This window comes from Erigeron canadensis, chromosome 5 (assembly GCF_010389155.1).
Source record: "Erigeron canadensis isolate Cc75 chromosome 5, C_canadensis_v1, whole genome shotgun sequence".
Lineage (NCBI taxonomy): Eukaryota > Viridiplantae > Streptophyta > Magnoliopsida > Asterales > Asteraceae > Erigeron > Erigeron canadensis.
In genome coordinates, this window is record NC_057765.1 from 35,583,969 (window position 1) to 35,608,995 (window position 25,027).

At 33.0% G+C, this 25,027-nt stretch overlaps 4 protein-coding genes across 7 annotated transcripts; 2 read left to right on the forward strand and 2 right to left on the reverse strand.

The window, feature by feature from the left end:
* Positions 1-4,131: 4,131 nt before the first annotated feature.
* On the forward strand, positions 4,132-5,879 carry LOC122600443. Its single transcript, XM_043773154.1, has 3 exons — positions 4,132-4,567; positions 5,477-5,675; positions 5,752-5,879. The coding sequence occupies exons 1-2, from the start codon at positions 4,238-4,240 to the stop codon at positions 5,672-5,674; spliced, it is 528 nt and encodes a 175-aa protein (XP_043629089.1). The 5' UTR covers positions 4,132-4,237; the 3' UTR covers position 5,675; positions 5,752-5,879.
* A 4,264-nt stretch (positions 5,880-10,143) lies between these two features.
* On the reverse strand, positions 10,144-17,044 carry LOC122602356 (transcription factor TBF1-like). Of its 4 annotated transcripts, XM_043775055.1 has the most exons (5): positions 16,881-17,044; positions 16,639-16,770; positions 14,739-14,944; positions 10,865-11,189; positions 10,144-10,295 (listed from the first exon to the last, which is right to left on the reverse strand). In XM_043775055.1, exons 1-5 carry the CDS (start codon positions 16,918-16,920, stop codon positions 10,243-10,245), a joined length of 756 nt encoding a protein of 251 aa, XP_043630990.1. In that variant the 5' UTR covers positions 16,921-17,044; the 3' UTR covers positions 10,144-10,242. The 4 variants fall into 4 exon arrangements, with proteins under 4 accessions (XP_043630990.1, XP_043630989.1, XP_043630987.1 ...); XM_043775054.1 differs by lacking the exon at positions 10,144-10,295 and having other exon boundaries at positions 10,794-11,189; XM_043775052.1 differs by lacking the exons at positions 10,144-10,295; positions 10,865-11,189 and having other exon boundaries at positions 14,035-14,944; positions 16,666-16,770.
* Positions 17,045-18,143: 1,099 nt separating this feature from the next.
* LOC122601683 lies at positions 18,144-21,983 on the forward strand. Its single transcript, XM_043774424.1, has 4 exons — positions 18,144-19,383; positions 20,293-20,555; positions 20,711-20,923; positions 21,612-21,983. The coding sequence occupies exons 1-4, from the start codon at positions 18,144-18,146 to the stop codon at positions 21,741-21,743; spliced, it is 1,848 nt and encodes a 615-aa protein (XP_043630359.1). The 3' UTR covers positions 21,744-21,983.
* Positions 21,984-22,474: 491 nt separating this feature from the next.
* On the reverse strand, positions 22,475-24,162 carry LOC122600982 (TOG array regulator of axonemal microtubules protein 1). The gene is made up of 5 exons (XM_043773761.1): positions 23,848-24,162; positions 23,481-23,587; positions 23,251-23,398; positions 22,946-23,140; positions 22,475-22,845 (listed from the first exon to the last, which is right to left on the reverse strand). The coding sequence occupies exons 1-5, from the start codon at positions 24,082-24,084 to the stop codon at positions 22,603-22,605; spliced, it is 930 nt and encodes a 309-aa protein (XP_043629696.1). The 5' UTR covers positions 24,085-24,162; the 3' UTR covers positions 22,475-22,602.
* Between the last annotated feature and the right edge of the window lie 865 nt (positions 24,163-25,027).

The following is a 25,027-nucleotide window of genomic DNA, read 5'->3' on the forward strand; positions in this document are numbered from 1 at the left end:
AGTGAAACCGGCACCGTGGTGCCCGAGATGCTCCCCTCCCCACCGGTACCGGGGGGTCGGAGCGGTGTGCTATCCGGTACCGGCCCGGTACCGGTCGGGTGCCTAACCACTCCGTCCAACCTTATAGTTTTATTTAAACATGATTGACAAAGTCGATCTTGTTTAGTCTTAAGGAGCATGACGCTTACTCTGGTAACTCTTCTTGTTTCCGAGCCTACACTTTCAAGATTATTAATATACACTTAAATATTCAAAAGTAGTCCATCAAAAGATATAGTAACCAAATAAGAAATGAAAAAGAAATCAGGTACTTCTTATTTAACCTGAATTTTGAGCGCCTAAATTCGATATAAATCCTATTTACTTTATCCATATTGTCTACTTCGTGAAAGTAAAACCTGGAAAGAAAGATAACTTAAAATATGGGTACCTCACTTTCATTCATTGTGTTGATAACCATATGACCATGCCTATCAAATTCTGGAAAAAAAATACTGCATCACCCTTTTGAATTGAATTTCTGATTAGAAAAAATTTTATTAGAGTATCCTTGTAATCACAAGCTAACTTAAAAACACATGTAACTTTTTTTTTAGAATCACATATACACAATCATATACACATACGAGCATAGTACCCGCGCAATGCGGTGGTGGTGGGGAAGACAATCTGGTGGTGGCGTTGATAGGGTTTTACTTTGCTAGAGACGAAATGGTTGAAGGGCATAGTTGGTATATCACGTGAGAGGGTGCTTAGCATGGAAGATTATTTAAGGGCATTTTTGTCTTATCAGGTTTTTAATTAAGTTAAAGGAGGAATCCAGTTTGCTTTATAAGGTATTATTGATAATAACATAAATTACTCCATAGAAATCAATATAAGTATATAACCATCAATAAAGCTAAAATTATCATGCCATTGTATAAATAGAACCTTAATTGAACGTTTTTAAAGTTTGTAAATATTTAAATTATTATGTCTTGCACCATTTAGATTTCATCAGTTATACGATCTCGACTAACATACCGTTTATACATGTCATTTCATTATGTATTCCAAACAGCTGCACCAAGAGAATATCTAAGATACACAAACAAACAAAAATCAAAAAATCAATATATGAAGGATAGCTATAAAACTAAAATCACATATTGGCAAAAAAAAAATTAAAAAAATGACCGATCTAAAAAAAAAACCTCAATATTTGAAGCTACAACAAAATATTAAAAAAAAATCCTTAAATCAATTTATCTATACTATATAATCCTTGCGTTTTACCTGTTAGAGCAAAAAGGCCGCAACGGCAATTTGATACATGGTTAAATATTTAGTTGAAATAGGAATTAAAAAAATAAGAAAAGAAGAAGCGGCAGAACATGATCATATATAAGAATATTAATGAGGTTTATTAGGAAAGAAAATATAATATAAATCCATGCCATTTAAGATATACATAACTTAGTAACTAACATAATAAATCCATCCATCCATTAAGATATACGTGATATGATTTGCCATCTTATTTTATTTTTAATATTATTACTTAATAATTAATGATGATTAGGCTAAAATATAATTTTTAAAGTATGTTTTAGTGATGATTAGGCTAAAATACAATTTTTTAAAGCATGCTTAAAATTAGGAAATAAATGTAACTATTACACCTAAGCAAAAATCCTACATGGCATAATTTCATAATTGTCACATAATAAAAAAATTATCCTTTCTTAGTTATATAGAAAGATGGGGTGAGTTATTTTATGACCACCCCTTATTTTAGGACCAATTGACACCACATCATAATCATCATCACCACCCTTATTTTAATTATGTAATGTTTTACATTTAATATGTAATGTGTTTTAAGTATTATGTAATGTGTTTTGTTATTAATAAAACATATAAATTAAAAAAGGGTTAGTTATGCGAAATTTATAAATGTTTAGAATGAATTATTAAAATGTGAAGAAAAAGTTGGGAGTGATGGTTGCCATTAAAAAAAGTTGAGAAAAAAAGGTTGGAGGGTTGAAATGAGGTGAAGTAATTTGATTGGATAGTTGAAGGGAGATGAGAGGGTTGAGCCTTCCACTCTAGGGGTGTTGAAAAAAGTCATACCCAATTAACCCGACCCAACCCGAATGGATTTAGGTTATATGGGTTGGGTTATTCGGGTTTCGAGTTTCTTATTTGGTTAACCAAACCCATATAAATTTAATTGGTTTGGGTTATGGGTGAAATTTATTTTATTTGGGTTAACCCCATTAACACATATAAAACTCATTTTTTTCTTCATATCTATATACTCGTAATATTATAGGAGTATTATATATTTGACTCAATCTTTATGCTTTTATTTATAAATTACAAAATATGTTTCTTTGCTCGGTTATTTTTGTATTGTAAGTATTATGGTAGAGAAAAATTAAACATACCGTTTTGTCTTTTGTTAGTATTCTACAAAGTATTACTATATTACGAGTATAATAGTTATACTATATAGATTTTGTATTATAATTTCATATAACAATAGCTTAATTAAAGGTTACTTCAATAGTTTAGTTAAATAATATTTGCGTCATATATTGTCAAGATTGTTTAATTAATTAAGTGTTTTATATTATTTTGAATTGTTTATAATTTAGCTATTTTACATATCTTAATATATACTATAAGACAGTTGAACTAATGACTTATTAACCAATCACATTGCTCGATTTCATCAAATTGACTTTTGATAATGTTATCATTTAGATAAACTACAAATAAAAAAATCCTAATAATCATTATCCAGATATATTATTATATTAGTATTTATATTGATTTGTAGAAAAAGTCTCATTAATTTACACTTTTTTGTTTTCCATCAATAATTTACATTTTTAGCCCTAAATACTTAATTTATATTTATTTTTAGCCATCAACTTGAAAGAATTTTTTAAAATTTACAATCATTTAATTAAATAAAATTTTTTTCAACATATGAAATATTTTCTACAAAAAATTATTTCAAAACCTAATGACTTATTAACAAATATTAGATTAGATTTTTATAATTATAAATATTAATATTTAGTTTAATATTTGATATAAATACAATGTGTCATCTAGATACATATCCCAAACACGATTTATAACAGCGAGTTATTTAAATCCTAAATCCAAATCAATATAAACTCAATTCAAGATTCATTCTATCACTCAATCAAAAAGGTGCATAATTTTCTCATTTTCTATATATTAGTTTTGCATATTAATATTTAAAGTTACAGTTGTCACTCAAATCAAGAATCCTAATTGTTATCAAATAATATAAAAACAATTCGATGGTATCATATTATCATAGAATAAGTAATTGAAAATAAACCTATTCGTGTTATGGACGCGCAACATGATTAAATACATATACTTGAATGTCAAGCACAAGATCACAAATATATTTATATCTTTTATTCTTAATTATTTTTCATAATAATATCACATTATGAGTACAACTGGTTTCAAAATATTCTATAATGGAGAAATTATTATATATAGCATGTGGCTTATGGAATGACTACGACAAACAATTTCATCAATATGTCAAGGCTAATAATGACAGTGACAAACATATGATTATTGTACTACAACTTGCAAAATATAACACTTAGAACCATATTTCTTCAACATTATAAGCTTTTATGACTTAAATGTATGTACATCTAATATTGATAATATCATAAACCCCGTGTCCAGTGTTGGACATGGGTCTAAAATCTAGTGTATGACTATTTACAGATTAATACAACCATGTTGTAATGCAATAAATCAAGAATTAGATAATCAAAGTTGTTGAAATACCTTTGAATATAAACAATTTGTTAATTTACACTTTTACAAAGTATGATTTTCTATGTTTTTTAAATTAAAATTATATAGAAGTATATTTTTTTAAATTTTAGTATGTTTCAAAGTCTATAAGTTTTTTTATTTGGGTTACCTAAAACCCGACTCAAACAACCCAAACCCGAATAACCCAAATCCAAATCTTATTCGGTTTGAGTTATGGGTGAACTTATTATTTTCCAAAACCCGAATAACCAAAACCAAATAACCATCAATCTACTCCCTCCCCCTGATTGTCATATATAGAAGATAGCGAGAACTTAATAACCCCCAAAATTAGGTTTCTCTTTTGGTTTTGTTTTGTTCTTTCCCGACAAGTCAGATAAAAAATGAGGGTCACTTTCGTTCTTTCCCAATGATGAAGAAGTTGACGATTCGATGTACTACCTTGGATCTTGTGGAGGTGGATCCGATCTGTGGCATGGAGTCTGATTTTATACGTATGAAGCTCAAGGATAATAATGGATGTGACGGTGGCCGCCCGTTAAGTCTTCCTATCCCAGCCCACACCCTTGTAATGGTTCTTTACTACTGTAAAAAACGTGGCAAGATCAAGCTTTCTCATTATCAGGGCGACGATGACGATGAAAACCTCTCCGCCCAACAGCTCAAGGAATTCGATACCAAATTTGTCAATTATATCCGTCTGTATCCGGATTCCTCTGTTTTCTTGAATATATTCGATGTACATATCTCTCTCTCTCTCTCTCTCTGTTTTTATTTTATTTTTTATTTGATCATCATCATCATCATTATTATTATTATTATTATTATTATTATTATTATTATTATTATTATTATTATTATTATTATTATTATTATTATTATTATTATTATTATTATTTGATTATTATTTGATTATTATTATTATTATTATTATTATTATTATTTGATTATTATTTGATTATTATTATTATTATTATTATTATTATTATTATTATTATTATTATTATTATTATTATTATTATTATTATTATTATTATTATTTGATTTGATTATTGTTATTGTTGTTATTTTTTATTATTATTATTTGGCCTTAGGATTTGTTTTCTTATATTTAGAGTCATTATGAGCTGGTACTGTGATAGCAAAATAAGATATTTATTGTTTGAAAATATATATAAGCCATGGTTCAATGCTCTGATAATATTAGCTAACCAAAACCCCACCCCCCATGGGGATGGAGCTCAGCTTGATAATATAACCTTACCCTTTAGTTTTTTATGATATAACTCATCTTCATACAATTTGGTAGAAAAAGTAAAATTCCCCACAAGCCCAGTTAGAGCTTTATTTTTTTAAGGCTCAAAACCCCTTTAATCAGCTTGATCTTTATGTATTTCAAGCTTGGATTTTTAGGCCGTCTTAGGTTAAACAAGTATGCTTTTTGTTTTATCCTTATCATTATCATTATATGGATAATTAGATATGCATTTATTCGATTAAACTTCAACCAACACTCAGCTTTACCACTTGTCCTTTATCAATATCTTCTTCATTAACCTTAATTTCTTATCATATTTTTATCTAATCAATTCTCATTGTTTATTCATTTTTTTTTTCGAATTAATATTCTGTTTTTCATTTCTTTCAGGCTGCATTAAAGCTCCGTGTCAAACACCTCTATGATCTGATCCTTGATGATGTTGCTAGCATCTGCGACAAATTGAGTGCTAAAAAGTTGGAAAAGACCATCCAAGTGGGCCGTATTTATGGTCCTAAGGATATAACAAGTTTCAATTGGGCTTATTCTATAAATGCTACCCATGTCAAATTGGACACACCTATATAAGGTTCAAGTTTGTTTCATTTTAGATCTTAGGTATGTTATCTTTTACTATTAGTTAATGGTATCCTACCTTGTACCAGGATTCGGATATTGTTGCTGTTTCTACCTTATAGCTAGTAGAAGCTTTGTTGTGTTCCAGTATTTGCCGTTATTATCTTAAACCCATTACTCTTATGCTCATTTTGGTATGTTAATCTTCTTTTAAGCATCATCTCAGATCCATTTGTGTAACTCGGATTAGGCTTTTGCTTGACAAATAGGAGAAAATAGTGTTAAGTTATAAGATAAACCTAAAAGCTTGTCACAAGTCACAAAATGTTCCTCTTCTAACTAACAAGATAATAACATAACCCGTATTGACCCATGTAACCATACATAAGTAAATGGGCTGAATATGTCATCTTGAATATGTTTGTCAACTGGTCATAACCTTGGTGCTTAACTAGAACTCACCCAATCCGTGAGGCATTGTTGGCCTTCAGTTTGGTTAAGATCCATCGCCTTTGGTTCTGTAACAAGCTCTACTAGGACAACTCCGAAGGAATATACACCAACCTTCTTGATGATGCACACCAAAAGCACGAGAAGTGCATTAAAGACTCCAGCGATCCCTTAAACAAGCAGCCTCTTTCATCCCTGATACAAAATACAATCAAAGTAACAATACTCACCACAGCTCATCAACCTCAAATTTTGAGCCGAGTTCTTGATCTCCTATAAAATTTTCTAGTTTGTGTTGTTTGACAGCAATTGTGTACAGTAGCGAGCTACAGCTCAGCATAAGTGAACCACCTTGGTGACATATTGAGGACAAGGAAGGTGTGCCAGAAGGTATACTTTGAGATAAAGACATAGCCTTACTGACATTACCATTAAATTTTGCATCACTTTTATGGCCTCCATGTTTGCTATGTCGATTAAGCTTAGATAATCTCCAGAACATGTCTTGAGATGTCCAAGTTTGGGCTGGTAAACTACATCATCTGTGTGAACTTTCCTCCCCATTTTGAGACGATCGACAGCTTCATTTCATAGGGTTTCACCATCCATGGTTGAAACCTTAAGCTTGGAGAAGAAAAAATGATGATGATAGATGCTCACTTTCAGAGTCTGAACTTGAGTCTAGGAGATTTAGAACCTTTTTCCCGGCTAACGATACCTCCTTATTTAAGCACTTGCTGGTTACCCATTAGGAAAATTTGGCAAAGTTTCTGGATCAGAGCTTGAAACTGATGATGTTTGAGCTTCAGTTGCAATAAATCTTTTGGGGCTACTTGTTGGAGTAGCAATCGGTCCTTGAATAGAATCGAGAGACAAGTTTTTTGTTCGTTTTTTAGACGATTGATTGGTTGAAGGAAATGGACTGTCAGCTATAGTTCTCTTCTTAGGTGACCCAACTGAATTGAGACCAAGAACTTTTGGCTGCGATTTCAGTCTTTTATAATCACAATGTTGCATTGCAAGTCTTCCAATATCTCTTTTGTCCATTTTAAGCTTCGTTCAGAATTTGAACCCTTGATCCCTTCTCCAAAGACAAAGGGATAATCCACTTGATCCAACCAACTGTTTACTTTATGTTCTTTCTTTCTATTAAAAAGACGTAGCTGGTATATTATTCAAACTTATTATCATGTACGAAAGTCGAAAACAGTATTTTACTAGTTGTAGTACCCGCGCGTTGCCGCGGGATACGCTTTTTACACGAAAAAAGTAAAATCGTAACCATTTGAAAGTTATTTAATGTAAACATGAGAACCCAAAAATTCAGTGGCAAGAAAATAAAAACGAAAACTTTGATGTCGGGTAAATGTAAAAACGCTATGTATATAAAAAGAGAATAAAAATAGTCAAAACCAAATGTTTAAAGATAAAATCGTAACCATGTGAAAGTTATTTGATAAAAACATAAGAACCCAATAATTTAGTGTCAAGAAAATAAAATCGAAAACTTTAATGTGGGGCAAAAGTTAAAAGATAGAAACTTGTACATTCCACACATAACGTACTTGTACATTCATATAGCTTTTTAGTATATAATAAATGAGAATCCAAACATTTAGTGTGGAGAAAACAAAAATGAAAACTTTGATGTGGAGAAAATTTAAAAACGTTATATATAAAAAAAATGGATGAAAATAGTCAAACTAAATATTTAAAAAGTAAAATCGTAACCATTTGAAAATTATTTGATGAAAACATGAGAACCTTAAAAATCAGTGTCAAGAAAATAAAAAACAAAACCTTTGATGTGGGGCAAATTAAAAAACGTTATGTATATAAAAAGACGAATAAAAATAGTCAAAACCAAATGGTGAAAGTTAGTTGATGGAAACATGAGAACCCATAAATTTAGTGTCAAAAAAATAAAAACGAAAACATTAATATGGGGCAAAAACTAAAAAGATAGAAAGTTTAGGAGGTTAAAATGAAAAAATGGTAAAAATAGTTGCTATAAGAACTTGTACATTTTATGCATAACGTTAAAGCTTGTACATTCCACGCATGAAGTACTTAAATGAAAATAATCAAAGACCAAATGTATAACAGTAAAACTCGTAACTGTGTGAAAGTTATTTAATAAAAACATGAGAACTTAAAAGTTTAGTGTCACGAAAATGAAAGCGAAAACTTTGATGTGGGATAAAAGTTAAATAAATAAAAATTTTAAGGGTTAAAACGAAATTTGGTTAAAATTTAGGGGGCTAAAACGAAATTTGGTTAAAATAAGGATGTGCTTTAAATGCTTGTATATTTCACGCATAAAGTACTTGTTCATTTGTATAAGTTTTTAGTATATATATATAATGTACCCATTTTCTACTCTATGACTTAGAGGTATAGTGTTTAACAGACACCAAGCTCGAAACATGCCATTCAAGTTATTTTATTTTATACTTATAGTTAGACTAACCAACATAAATTGACCAAACTAAAAATCTGGTTTTATGAACTTTTATCCTTTAGCTTTCAAACTGAGAGTGACAATCCTTGTTCATGTTTGACCCTTATCACTAACGATTATCATATCCCACCCATCAACTCCCTCAGGTGCCTTCCACGTGAAGGTATCATGATACTTTCCACTCCCTTTTGTCTCTTTCCTTGATTCCTTCCCTATTCTCCTTCATTCTGTCAAAGGAAAAACCACATTTTTGTTGTGAAATCATTATAATGTGGTTGTCCACATTCATAACTCTCAAGTTTTTTATTATATAACTAGTTGGTTTCGCCGCGTGTTGCTGCGGGAACAACCTTTTTTTGCAACCGAGTATTGATGACTATGATTGAACTTAAGATCATCCGGGTTACAAAGAGTCAATCTACTGATTTGTACTTTCAGCAGCCCTATTTGTATGTGTTTCAAATGTGAGTTGACAATTTATGTTGGTTAAAGAATGTACATATATGAATAATGAAGTAGTTGTACAAGTTTGATCATTCACCAACACACTTCTTGTTTATATTGACTTCTTTAAGTTTTGGCAATTTGTGTCCTAAATCGTGCAAAGTCAAAAGAAGCAACAGGGCAATCTGTTTGGTGCAGAGGTCAGCGGTGTCAGTGTGTTTCCAACTCCCCAAGAAAGTAGCACAAGTATGAAACATCAATCCAAAGGCTCTCTTCAAATGTTGGCGTTTCTGCATATCAAGAAAATCAACTCTAATGTGTAGCTAACATACTACATGTTTTGATTTAAAATACACTCCCAAAGACATTGTTGGTTTCATCAGATGGTAATTTAGTACTATTATACGTTAAAACATTAAAGCTTTATATTATACTATGGACTATCATCATCCGCTTGAATATGATAATCTAGCTTCTCTGACTACTGCTGAAAAAACCAAACTGAATTCCTTTCTTATTCTAGCAATTTCCAAAGATGTCTTTTCCAAATTATCAAGCAACACAGGATCTTGAAGGATTTGACTCCATGTTTGTGAGTTGTTAATTTGATCTTCATCTTTATTCTGAAGATTAGATCTTAACCTCTTCAACTGTTGAGAAGCCCAGTCGGAAACTTTCAACATTTGAGAATCTGTTAGTGAATCTTGAGATTTGTTATGATTATCAGAATCCACCCAAATTGTAGCATTTTCAAGCCTTGCTTCTGTAGAATTATCCTCATTCAAACTTTGAGTATTGTGATTGTTTTCAACCACCGTTATCCTCATTCAAACTTTGAGTATTGTGATTGTTTTCAACCACCATCCTTTCAACAGCCTCATCCAATCTTTCATTGTCATCAGCCTCATTCAAACTTTCATTCTTGTCATTTTTTTCAACCACCATATCTTTCAGTACCTCATCACAATTGAAGTCTTTGTTTGGAGTATTCTTCCCTTGGTTGAATTCAAACGAGTCTTTGTCAAGATCCACCGAACCATGATCTTCATTTTCAGACATTTCTGCATTATCATCTCCATCATCAGCTACAAATGCATGTTCTAATCTTTGTTTTTGAACATCAAGATACTGAAGCCATTTTTTCTTTACTTTATTAACTTCTTTAAGTACATCTGGATCACCAGGAAAGTCATTCCATCCCATTCGCATTAAATCAAATAACTCCTCATTCCATCCACAAGTAGAATGATATGCTTCGCCAATTCCCATACAAAAAACCTATATTGTCAAAATATTAAAATGTTACTATTAGTAACACATATGTTTTGAAATATATTAATCTTATTGGCAAATGTGAATATTAATCTTATCATCTTCTTCACTCTAGGGTCTTTTGCTCTGCAATAGTCTTTTTTAATATTCAACTTTGCCCCATATGTTTCTTCATTTTCTGCTGGACCTCTATAATCAAATTCTTCCTCATGAGTCTCATTGGTATTATTGTTACATCCTAGAATGTCTTCTTTTTCACCTATACCATTTAATATACAAAATGATTATTCAAACTCAATACTATAATTTCATTTTTTTTTTTTTGAGTAAACATATAATCCAAATCGAGTTTTTAAACTCATAATCATATAAACCTTAAGAAAAAACTAAACTTTTATTTAGGACTTTTGGCTAGTCCTTCCTATCCTTTTCTCCTTATTCTTTCTGTTAATCACTAACTAGAACAAAATACTCTAAGCTTATTCCTAAATTCATACTCAAAAAGATTTTACCAACTTTTTATGTTGCCACTTTATAGTTGTCATTACACAAATAAAGTAAAACTTTATACAAACCTGTGCGATGAATACAATCAGAATAATCAACATTGGGTGGAACATAAGTATAGTTTTCTGCATTCTGTTCTTCTGCATTCTCTTGTTCTTCATTCTGTTCTTTTGCATTCTCTTGTTCTTCATTCGGTTCTTCTGCATTCTCTTGTTCTACATTCTGTTCTTCTGCAGTCTCTTGTTCTTCATTCTGTTCTTCTGCATTCTCTTGTTCTGCATTCTTTTTGGCTGCTAATTCTGTTGTTTCAATAAGTTTCAGTTCATCAGAAGTCCAATGTAAAATTGCTGGAGTTTGTTTTTGAGGTCTGGTAATTTGTTGTGCATACCATATCTATAGTAAAATGTAAATAGTTAGTTCATTATCATTTAAAATGAAAAGAAAATTTTCAACTTGTTATACAAAAATAAAACATACCACTAAGAAGATAAGGGGGCCCATATACGATTTGTGTAACACCCCGAGCTAGGCTCAAAATACTACCGAAAAGATATAGCGTATACATAGGATTATAGTAGAAGATGAACTATATGAAAATAAAGGGATTCGGTGAATCCATCATAAACAAACAAGTACATAAAGCATAATGCAAATAGGGGCAAATGAATCCTTGATCCATGTAAGACTAAGCCCAAACTCTAGCGCAAGCATCCATCAACCATCACGTCTTGGATTCACAGGGTTGCCTGAAAAGTGTACTAAACAAGGTCAACACTAGGTTGGTGAGTTCGTAGGGGCGAATGACGAGGATCTAATGCCAAAGCCATTCACAATATGAACAAAGCTAATCAACAAGGAACACACTTACAGTAAGCCCTTAAAAGGCACAAGTACTCAATATAGGTTGGCTCGTAGCGCAACCTGGACCCACATGTATTCATTGCACAATTATATCATAGCTAGAACACACATAATGCACAAGAACACAGAATGTCGACATCAACAAATATCCATCAAGTTCTAAAATGTCAAACATGTCCATCAATGTCCCTCAATTGTTCTCATGTCATCCAATTGTCATCAAGTACGTATAGCACCCGTTTATTGCACATGCACACATTGTCCCTCTATCGTCATCGATATTGTCATCAAGTACATAAGTACCCGTTTAATGTCATCAAGTACGTAAGTACCCGTTTAATGTCATCAAATCCATCATGTCCATCAACTCAAGCATGCACAATGCACATACATTTCATACGACTTTACATTTAAGGATCTTAGATGTTTGTATACAGGGTCACCCGCAGCCTTCCCACCACATCTGAAACTCATTAAATGTATCATCGTCTTCCATGCATGTACAACTATCCTAATCATGGATAAATCAATCATACTCAAACAATCCATAATCAATCAATGTCCATCAATGACCCTCACATATGATTCACATAATGAACTACGCAAGGTATTTAGAATACGCCTAGTAAACAAGAACAAGTAATAATGATATCAATAAGTATCTAACAAGTTCTATAATGCCCAACATGTCTATCAATGTCCCTCTATTGCACTCAATTGCACGTAATATACCTCATTGTACTCAATTGCACGTAATGTACCTCATTGTACTCAATTGCACGTAATGTACTTCATTGTACTCACTTGCACATAATGTATTTCATTGTACTCAATTGTACCATGACCATCAATGTCCATCCAGAAACAAACACTATGTGTATATACTTCATATGATACTACTTTTGAAAGGCCTTTGATGCTTATATATAGGGTCACCCGCAGCCTTCCCACTACATCTCTAACCTTTCGAATGTATTACCATCTTCCATATATACACAACTAACCTAATAATCAACCAAACATGCACATACAATAATCATATAACGACCACGCGTTTACACGTCAACAAATCCATCAATCAAACAATGTCATCACTCAAGACACTCAAACATATGCACAATCGAACTATGTCATCAATCAAGGCAAACACATAATTGCACAAACAAACAAGTTAACACACAAAGGTTGTACACTCTTCAGCCCGAATCTCAAACGAGTAGGGAGCTACGAAACTCACCTTGATCGGCAATAGCAAGTTAATATCAAGCTACGAATGCCCAATGGTCGTCCAAAGTCCACAACCTAACAATATATGTCACAATACAAGACATGGTCAATACTAGTTATACTATACCACAATTTCCCCCAAAGATGTTTTATAAGTCATTCGAGAACGTTTAAATGACAAATGAAGAGTTTTGGTTAGACATGGTTCAATGACTTAGCACCAAAATTCCACTTGAAAATCAAAGTGTTTAGAAATGTGTTTAACCAATTTTGTTAACCTTAATATGTTAATATAAGACCAATAAACAAGTTTTAGATCATTAAAAGTCGACTGATAATCGAACCAAAAACGTTCAGGAAGGACAGAAAGAGTGCGACCGCTTGCACGGTCGGCCGTGTGAGCGTCTGCAGTACGGGAAGAACTGGGCACGTAGCACGGCCATAAGCACGATGCGTCTGTCTGCGGTCGTGCTCCGACTGGGCAGATTTTTGACTTCAAGATCGACTAAGGAAGCTCCAAGACACATTTTTATACATAAATCAACATATTTTAACATCATTAAACATAACCCACATCATAATCTTGATTCATAACATCAATCTTGACTCAAATCATTTGTTGACCTAATTTTAGTAACATAAACCCTAATTTTGCCCTCTTTAGGGTTTTGACCCGATTTTTGACCCAAGTTTTGTTAGTTATGACTATAATCAAGTTTACAAACATAAAATAAGTGATTCTAGGGGAATTTGACTCACCAAATCTTGCACCAAGGTCCAAATCCGAATTTGACCCAAAAAGGATAATTCTTGCAACTTGAAACTCTAAATTTTGATAAGATGATGATAAAACTCTTGAATCCACCAACAAGTTACTTGAAACAAAGATTTGATGCAAGAATTTCTAGAGGGAGAGAGAGAGATGTGTGTGTTTTTGTTCTTGTAATAATAGAGAAAGAGAAAAACAGGGAAATGAATGGAAGAATGGAAAAAAAAAGAAAGAAAAGAAACATAGGGTAGGATAAGTTTGGGTGGATCACGGGTCGGATCCACGGATAACCCGTTTCACGTTCTAGTTCATTAAACACCGTATGTCATCGTATGACTAGATAAAATGACCAATTGACCTCAACAAGCACATTGCACACAATTGAACTCCAAAAATGACCTCGAATATATTACTAACTAAAAATGATTAGTTAAATTGTACAAATAGTCAACAGGTCAAAATCACGAATGTTACAGTGTGTTTGGGTTATCCTTTTCCCATTTCTTCTTTGATCTTTTCAAACATTCAATCAAATATCCACACCAATCCAACTTTCTTATATCATCTTCACTATCTATTGAACCCAAAACTCTCTGATTCACTATACCACAACTTATTTCTTCACACATTATACTAATAATCGACAATAATATGTCAATTTTGTAATTCCAACCTCCTTGTGGTTGATTTTCGATCATTTCTCTAACCCCAGTCACCTGAATATATTTAGGATTTGGATATCTCATTTTCCATGTCAAAACTAAAGTATTAGTCCCCATTTCAGCCCTTTTAAAATCTTTCACTTTTACTCTTCCCATGGGAAAACCTAAAATATCATGTTCATTTTGTTTTGTAATTTTCAACAACTTACCATCAACCATCATTTCACAATTCTCAGCATCTAATCTGTCAACTAATTCTTGTGCTAATTTCATCGGTAAGTACTTGATCTTAAAATCTACCAAACTTCCAAATCCTATTTCAGTCAACTGTTGTTTTTGTATAGTGGTTAAACTACTTAAAATAGCAACAAGTTGAAAAGGAACCATTCTAGATGTTAAAACACCTGTAATATTATTCTTAACCTTTTCCTTATTCTTTGTCTTTTTAGCAGTTTTCCTAGGCTTCTTCTTCTTTGAACTTCCTTCTTTAAGATTAATCTTGAAACTAACACTTGTCACTCTTCCCTTTTCCCTTGCTTTCTTTTGCTTTCTATTCCTTTTGTCAACCATATGAGATGGAGTATCTTCCACAAAATCGGTATCCGAGTCACTCTTTGTTTCAGTTGTTGCTGCAAGGAAAGAATTAAATTCAAAATGAAATATCAAAATTCAAACTTAATATTCAAACTGAATAAATACCAAAAAATTAGCTGACCTGTATATGAATTGTGAAACAAAATGTAAAATTTAAAACAATCACTCACTCAAAACTAATTAAGAAAACTAGGAGACAAGAAAAAGTGTATGAATGTAAAACTAATATTCTCAAAGAATACTAATACCCAATCTCGATTTCATTGGAATCGAGGCTACTCATATAGACTTACTTTTTAAAGAAAAGTCAAACTGATTAACAGACTTTAAACATCATATACAGCCCCATTTTGATGATCTAGCAACGCATTCACGTTAATGACATTAAATACCAATATTCAAATACCAGAATTCGTGGTCATAGTAACAGAATTCGCTGGACAAGGCACGAATTTCATAAGTCAAGAACCTATATTCAAATCTAAAACCTATATTCAAATCTAAAAACTATATTCAAATTCCACAGATACCAATATTCAAAGCCAAGAACCTATATTCAAATCCCTTAAATACGTATATTCAAATCTAAGAGATAATATTCATATTCGGCAAATACCAAATATTCAAATACCTATATTCAAATCCCTAAGACCTATATGCCACTAACTGATGTAGTAAACAGGAAAAAACAACTATTAACTAACGCCCGCTCGGGAGAGCAGCCTAAATTGTGACCCGTTATGAGACATATTGGACCGTTTTGACTTGTTTATGAACCTATCCAGCCATATAGGTAGTTTTTTTTAACAAGTAGTTTGTATGTTTGGTTTAAATGTATCAACAATGTTAGCATTTACTAATGGGAAGTCGGGAGTGGCAGCCTAACTTCTGACCTGTTACAAGACATGCTGGATCATGTGAACCTGTATTTGACGCTATCCAGTTTAGTCAAAAAAATGATAAGTCGTATAGTTGGTTGGTTTAAAACTATCCGCAATGCTAGCATTTACTAATGTCAAGTTGGGAGAGGCAGCCTAATTCTGACCCGTTAGGAGACATGTCTCAGACTTTTTGGATCTGTTTCTGAGCCTATTCAGTTTAGTCCCAAATAAGTCGTTTATTTGGCAGCCTAATTCTGACCCGCAATGCTAGCATTTACTAATGCCAATGCAAGCGTTTCCAACTGGTATTTTAGAGTGTGGAAAAGTGACACAACCTAACCCGTTTATATGTTGGCTCCCTGTTTTTGGTCCTAACTGGTTTGGTCTATGGGTTGAGGTATATTGTGGGTTGTAAGATGTACCTAGCCAAACCTGGTCTGGTACTCTTGTAGTATGTGTTGACCCGGTTTTCGTCATAGTCTAGTAACTAGCTTGTGGTTCTAGTAACAGACCTGCGTGAAAATTGATTCCGCTAAAACTTAAAACACAATTAATATTAGGCTCAAAAGATGGGATGGATTGGAGATCAAATCGATTCTATCAAACAAGCATTCACTAAAGCCATTGGTCTTGGTACTCATAGCTTTATTAAATATCCATATTAACAACTAATTATTCAAATCCTAAATTTAGTTACTCTAACATTAATATTCAAATCAATGTATAAAATTACTATTAAATATCACTCATTATTCAAATCCTAAATTTTATACTTAGTATAACATGAAAAAAAATTAGTTAAATAAAAAATAACTAAAATATATAATTAAAAACTAAATTATAGTTACCTGAAACAACTTCGTATCTTATATTACCTTCAACTTCTTCTTCTTCTTTAGTTGTTTCTGTATCATCACTTCCTAGCGATATAATGTCTACCTCATCTGAGTCATTTTTTCTGTATACTCTGAGATTTTTACCTAAATAAATGGATAAAAATAGATTATAAATAATAGTTTATAATACCGACACAAAAATGATTGAATAATTTTGATTAATTCAAAATAAATCAACAGAAACAATTACTTACGAGGTTTTGTGTTTGAAATTTTGAGTTTCCTTTTCTTCATTGATAAACGATATGAAGTTACTCCAGTGGAGGTTTCCGATTTGATTTAAATGGTGATTTTGTGGTGGAGATTTAAATTGCAATTTGATTTTGGTTTACAAGATTGAAAGTACTCGTAATTTTTATTTTGGAAATTGGGGTTTTTGGTGTTTGGTGGATATGTAGACCACTTAACGGGGTTAGTTTACTTAAGTTTTCACTTTCAGTCCTCCGTGTATATTCCTTTCAGTCCTCCGTGTATATTCCTTTAGTTCTCACAATATTTGTGGTTCTTACATTAACCCCTCCCTATATATATATATATATATATAATACCTTGTAAAGTAAACTGGATTCCCCCCATAATTTAATTAAGAACCTGATAAGACAAAAATGCCCTTAAATAATCTCCCTTGCTAAGCACCCTCTCACGTGATATACCAACTATGCCCTTCAACCATTTTCGTCTCTAGCAAAGTAAAACCCTATCAATGCCACCACCAGATTCTCTTCCCCACCACCGCCGCATTGCGCGGGTACCATGCTCGTATTATAAAAAGAATAGCCCTTTTTATTTTTGGTAATGTTGAAAATATGTAATATTTTCACTTAACACCCCTTAAAATACTTTCATATATACTATCCTTTTAACATTAATGATTAAATTACACTGTCAGTCCTTTATCATTTAAAATATGTTCATTAACCTTTTACATCAATTATATACACAACTCACCGCTCCACCACCAACAGTCGTCCAACCATCACACCGTCGCCGCCACGACCACCGCTGCATAGCGCGGGTACCGTGCTAGTATATATATATATATAGGGAAAAAGATAATTTGAGGATGACCTAGACATCTATATATTTCAAAATTTACATATTACATTACCATCAAGGTTGGATAAATGGTTAGCATCATTGCTTAGAAGAGAGAAAGAGTTCTATCTTCATGTCTTACAAAAATGAAAGAATTTTTCTATCTTTTATCTTAAATAGAACTTGAAAAAGTCTCTCTACAATGTTATGTAGTAAGGGTAAAAACACCTCCTCCATATACCGGAGAGTTTAAAACCCAAAATCTATAGACAAAAAATAACATTAGATGGTTAGTTACTTACTACTCGTACATATTTTAATTAGCTTAACAAAAACCCAAATTAAAGGAAAGTACTGTATCATACACAAAACATTACCTTTTAAAAAAAAGATAAAAATAAATTAAAATAAAAAGATAAACAATGACACATAGGAACCTTCATTCGTGTGCCAAGAAAATATTCAAAAACCCAATGGCGGGTGCCGCCGGAACCATAGCTATCGCCGCCGTTACAACAACCACCACCGCTTTTCCAGCGGCATATACACTCTCCAAGAAAAGTCACATATCATCATCTTCCTTACCATCATCATTTCCATCAAGATACAAAAGGACTAATCACCTCCGTAAAAAAATCATCAAAACCCTAGAAAACAAACCTTACCCAGATCCCAAATTTCCCGCCAAAACCCAGAATATACATACAGAAGAAGCGATTCAGGAACTGGGTTTTGAAGCTGACCAGTTTTCGGTATCCGAAAGGACTAGTAATGGTGGGTTTTTCGATGGCATTGTGAGTAATTTTGAGGGTAAGTCTTTTGCTAAAATCGGTTTGTATTTAGTTGGTGCATTTGTTTTTCAGACTGTATTTGCTGTTTTGATATTTGGGTTCAATGAATTAAATGATAAAGATGATAAAGATAGAAACTTTATTCGAAATGGCGATGATGGTATCGAGAAAGATAGTGTTAAGAGTGATAAAGGCGGAAACTTTGTTGGTTTTAGTAATAGGGGTTTAGTGGAAAGGGAAGAGGGTGGGGCTGTTTTGTTTAATGAGGGTGAAATGAATGATAGGATTGTTGAAATTCGAGAAATGGCGAGGGAAGCTAGGAAGCAAGAAAAGATAGATGCGAAGAGGAAAGGGGTTGTGGACGAGGGCGATGACGAAGCTAATTTTGATTTGATTGAGAAGAATGTGAAGGAGAAAGAAGTTGATGGTAGGTTAATGAAGTTGAGGAAAAGGTTTGAAGGTGATTACGAGAAGTTGCCTAATAAGGTTTCTGGGAAAGGCGATGTTGGTGACGATCGGGATAAGGGTGGATTGGATGTAGGTGAGCAGTTTGGTTCGTTGATGTTTAAAAAGAAGTATAAGTATAAAAGTCCGTCGGTTGATTCAGGGGATATGCCGAAGGGATTTAGTGGCATGAAGGATAATGGGACGGTGATAAATGGTGTTAATGCTAATGATGGGGTGATGAAACCGGATAAGAGAGATGGTAGAGGGACAATAAGTGATAATATTAGTAGTGGTGATGCAGTTAATGCATTGGATAGCAACAAGAAGTTAGACCTGCTTAGTGACAAAGGATTGGAAGTTAGTGTTAGGAGGGATGATGATAAAGAGCAAGAACCAAGAGCAACTAATGTTGACTTGATAGCTGGTTTGTTTAAACTTAGAAATACATTTCTTATAAAGTTCTATGTGGCATATTTGAGTTTCATTTTGTTAGTAGAATGCTTTGCTATTGTTTTTGTAATGAGTTTGGATTCCGGTATCTGTCTAAAAAGCCCTATACAAGATTACTTATAGAGGTGGCTAAATGTGGGTTGTGCAATGCCTCCAAACAGGCAGCCTTTTACATGGGTTTCGGTTGACCACGAATTAGGTTCTCATTTCTTTATTGAATAGTATAAATCGTTCTGATCTATGCAGCTGAATGGAAGTTATGTGTAGAAGAGGGTATACGGAGGAGTAACTGTGAGTAACAAAAAAATTTCAAAAGCTAAACACAGATTTTTGTTGAATACTTTTCATGTCTTTGCTACATGTATGTTAATCACTTTATGATTTTATATGTATGTTGACCAGTTTGGGCCACTTTTGACCGTTGTCATATTAGCCAACTTTTCCAAGCTTACTCATTTGACCTGTTAGAAATTAATCTAATCCAGCCAGTCCATTTATCCATAAAAGGGTTCAATGGCCCCCTTTAATGAGGTTATCTCCATTTTGAGTCGAATTGGCCAATTTCGATGTGTTATAAGTTAGCCAAGTATTTCAAGTTTATGCATTTGACCTATTAGAAATAATGTAATCAATCTCGACCCATTGACCGATAATTGGATGAAAAGTGCCTCCTTTAGTTAGATGCTTCTCTGTGTTCAATCATGTCGTGAGGAAAGCTGGCATAATGAAAGAGAAGTAATATGTGCAGTACAGATGGAGTTTTATTCCTATCCTTGTCAAGAGTTGAGACTTGTTCACTACTTTTGACCGGCTGTTAAGTTGTCTAGTGTGATAAGCTAAAGAGATGTTTATTTATTTTTATTATTGATTATTTAATACATAGGTACCTCAATCAAGCCAAAAGATGATAAGCAAGCAAGTACCCCCCTGAAGTTGGGAAAGTCAAGCACTCTGGAGACAAGGAAACCTCGAGGCTTTGGTAAGACTAGTCAGGATAATACTGCAGTATCTAACAAACAAGAGGCTGTTAATAAGAATGGCAGTTTAAAGGGCAAAAAAGGTGGATATAGAAAATCTGCAAGAAGTATTGAAGATAAATCTAGTACACAAACTGATTTTTGGTGGACTAGTCTCCCTTATGTGCTGGTATGTATATTTTGCACATGATTTTCTCAGAGCATATGTTGATGTGGACAAAAGTTATATAAACAACGTTCTTAAATAATGATGTGAAAGAAAGGATATTTAGTGCTTGCGTTTTTACCTCAAGGGGCCTAGATCTAAAACATTTTCTTTACCAGGCTGTCCTTATGCAAAGAGGGAGTGAAAGTGGCGAAAGTGAAGAATCATCAGGACTATTTACTTTAAGGGGTACCTCTCAAACTAAGAGTGCGGTATCTCACACTGTTGCTTTTGAAGATCGCAATGATGCCACGAAATTCTGTTATCTTCTAGAATCCTTCTTTGAAGATCTAGGCGACTTCTACACCAACATCATACCAATTCCTACAAATGTGAGTACTAGGACTCTGTCTTACGTTTAATAATATTCTAAATTTTGTAAAGTTGGGGATGCTACTATGTTTCAACATTTGAATAACAGATTTAGAAGCCATTTCTCCTTTCCTGAAGTTGTCTTGATTCTTGGGATCCTTTTAATCACTCTAATATTGGTTCACAATCATAACCCTGGCTAAAAGGCTGACAGTTTTAAACTTTTAACTCATTTACTTATGAATGGGTCAGTCTGAGTTATGTTTGATGACTTTGATCTACCCATTATACTAGGATAAAGTTGAAGCAACTTTAGGGAATCCTTTTTCCTTATACTAGAGCTCATTTTGATCTGTCAAGTAATATGTCTGAGCTGACTGTTCACTTTGTCTGTCCCCACCTCTAATATTGAGTTCCTTTAAGTTCAAACCAACTTTATCAATGAAGTTGAGAATTTTGTCCATTGGATTAAAATCAAGGGTCAAGATTCAAAGATGACTTTTGAATCTTGACCTTTAATTTTTGATCCAAGAGTCATGATTCAACCAACTTCACTAGTAAAGTTATATTCAACTTTAGGGGATCCTCATCCGTGAAAAAAAGGGTAAAAGGGTGGGTGGTCACATGGTGGCCAGTTAATCTATGACCAATTGGTTTTCTAAGATAATCCTCTGCATAACATAATGAAAATTGTTGAAACTCTTTCAGGAGCTTGAAGAGGCAGTTAAATCACAGATTATGAACGTAGTTGTGGTAAAGAAAGGTCAACTTCAGCTCTATGTTGGTCAACCACTTACAGAGGTGGAGTCAGCATTGCGCATATTGATTGAACAAAGCTAAAAGTTCTAAACACGCATTCATATTGATGTAGCTGTTGTTTTCATGGGCCAATTCTTTTTTCTTTTTTTTCCTTTCCAGGATTTAGGAATAGTAGCCAGTGATTGGCTTTAGCAGCCTCTGTTGTATTGCTTATATATCAGCTTAAATAGAATAGAATGTTTGGCAAACAGTTCTTTCTATATGAAAGATATTTATAGAACAAACCACTCTTTGAGAATAAACCACTCATCTTCATATGCATGATACATCTATGGAAATGAGTAAATAATATTAATGATTAGTGCTTAAGAGCTAATTTGGTTATTCCAGCTAGTTTATGTGAAAGTAAGTTATCACAGAACTAATATGGCAACCATCTGGCCAACAGCATTACAAGTAGTTGCAAGCTTTGTAATGTTTGTTTATGACCCCCCAAGTGGGGGCATCAAGATGGGTTCAGATGGTTGAGAATGAAAGTAGTCATGGATATGTTCCTTATGTAGTGCACTTAAGCAACTGATCACCATGTATGGATTATTCATTTTCTATGGGACAAGTAGTTAAAGATAAAGGCAGACTGCAATGCCATTTGAAAATTACTGAATCTCTTTTAAGGAACAGAGTCTGAAGGTCATTTTGATATACAGTATAAGGTCAATCTCAGGCACTCGGATTTAACCATAAACACACGTTGTTTATTAGATAAAATTTAACAACAGTTAAAAACTTTTGAATATAATAGATTGTAAGCATTTCGTAACTCAATTAGATTGAAAATAGTTTGCATGAAGAGCAAACCACTCTTACATAAACAGTAAAGTTGCCATCTTTATCAGCATGATGGTCAATCGACACACAAAAAGAAATAAAAAATAAACTGCTACTGAGATGCAACAAGTTTGACCATAGCCAATGCATCAATGGCTGACAAATTCAATTGGCAGAAGTTTTGCCATTTCTCCGAGTCTTCAACTTCTTCACTGACATCCTCCTTAACCACCTTGTTAATCAACAACACTATACCTCGAGCCGCCTCTCTTGCTTCAGGGAGTCTATCTTTCATCAATTCAGCAGACATTTGTATCAATGAAATGAGCCCGTATTCTCTCATCTCTCCCATCTCCTAAAAACCATAAAATTAAGGGAAAAAAACATAAGATACTGGTATAGCAATTTCATTTTTAAGACACTATAAATAACCAAAGGCAGGTGATAATGCATACCATCTTTGAGACACAATGTGAGATTGAAACAGCAGCTTTGGCTCTAACTCTCATATTTCCATGGCTGACATACACCTTGAGCTTGTGAAGTAAAGGGATAGGAGTTGTAGACACCACCATTGTGTTCAGTGTTCTTTCGGCTTCTTCACATACAAACTTTTTATCTTGAGAAGCTTTCAGCAGCAGTTGAAGCATCTATGGCAATCAAACAACCAGATTCCCGATCAGTTTTCAAAGGTAGTATTTTGGTAATTTCAGCTACTTTAGGCGATAATATAAGTAATAATGTAACTAACGGATCATACCATTTGGTCGACAGCATCAGAGGCAGTAAACTCAAGCAACTTATCACCATACGATTTAAACAGATCAGAAGCAGCCATGATTGCAGTCTTGCACAAAGCACTTCTTGGATTCTTCATTGATTTCACTAAAACCATCACAACCTTTTCTCTGTATGCATACATGACCAAATATTAGTAAACTTCACATCTTTTTACTAAGAAACAATACAAAAACCATCCTTTTTACATACAAGATCGGGAGCAAAAGCGCAGTGTGGTACAAAGCAAACCGCCTAACATCGTTCAACGAGTCACAAATCATCAGCCAATCTTTTGACTCCAACCCTTCCATTAGGCCCTGTAATATTTAGATAAAATATTGTGAAAGAAAAACACAGATTCTCAAATGGGTAATGCAGAAATGGCACAAAAGTCTCAATTACAAAAAAAACCCAAAACAGGGTACTTGATAACAATCCGATTCTTCAAGAAATTCATATAAACATTTTACTCAAAAAGGCTAAAATTTAATATCAATATCCAAAAAGGTTTTAACTTTACATATACACAAAAAACATATGGGTTTTTAAAAAATTCACAACAAAACATATATTTTACCTTGAACTTAACATCAGGGTCAGAAATGGGCTTAAGAAATTCGGACAAAACATAATCAACCGAATCAATGACAGGAGCAACAACACTATCCAAAGGGGGGGCTTTGTTCTCATCATTAACCGTCGAGTCTACGGGCTGTTTAGGTTTCGATTTAGCCATCAAGTTTGCCACTTTAAGAGTCTTTTTAGGGCGTTCAGGGGATAGAGGCAATGTGTTATCCAAAGATCTGAGAGCCATTGATGTAACTAGCAGGATTCTTTTTTCAAGATTATAATTCTTTGGGAGATAAAAATTATGGGTTTGTTTAAAACAAGTGAAATTGAGTGGAAAAATGATGGAAATTGTGAGATTATAATCAAGGAAAGATAACGGCTTGAAATTTGAAAAAAGGTTAATTTTTGTAACGGTAAGATTTCCAGACTTTTGAATATGGGTGGGTTGTGGAGTTGTGGGCCAATGGCCCGGCCCTTTCTGATGGTTTCATCTATATTTAATTTGAAAAAAAGGACCAAAAATATGTGTGGTTGATGATATTTGTTAACCTAATGATCATATGAACTCCATTTTTTCAAGTTCTTTTAGTGTGTTTTAGTAAGAACTTTATAAATTGGGGAAATGATGGATAAATTTACTAAACGTGGGATGTAATCGTATACATACCATATGAAATTTGTACTTTAAAATAAAAAAATAATAGGAATAATAAATATATACTAACGAAGTACACGTTTAATGTGTCGATGACAACGAAGACAGTGGTCTAATGATGGAGGAGATATTGGTGGCAGTAGTCGAACGATGTAAGTTTATATAAATGTAATTGGTGTAGATGTGGTAGTATAAATATTTTAAAAGATAAAAAATTATGATGTAAATCAATAAGGTAAAGGTTTATGATATACATTATTATATTAAGTGTAATTTGAGTAATTTCTTGTAATTCCTAATTTAAAAAAGGTTAAAAAAAAAACCTATCATTTCAGAACTAACATCTTTTATAACTCTTTCTAATTATGAGGGGTTGGAGAATTTTTATACACTAGTACTAGAAGTATATAAATATAAATGTTATACCATATGAATTTTGTTAAACTTAGATGACTTCTTGTTATGATATATGTCATCGATATGACAACATAAGCTTTTTAAAAATAAATGTTTCGTGGGAAATAATTTCATG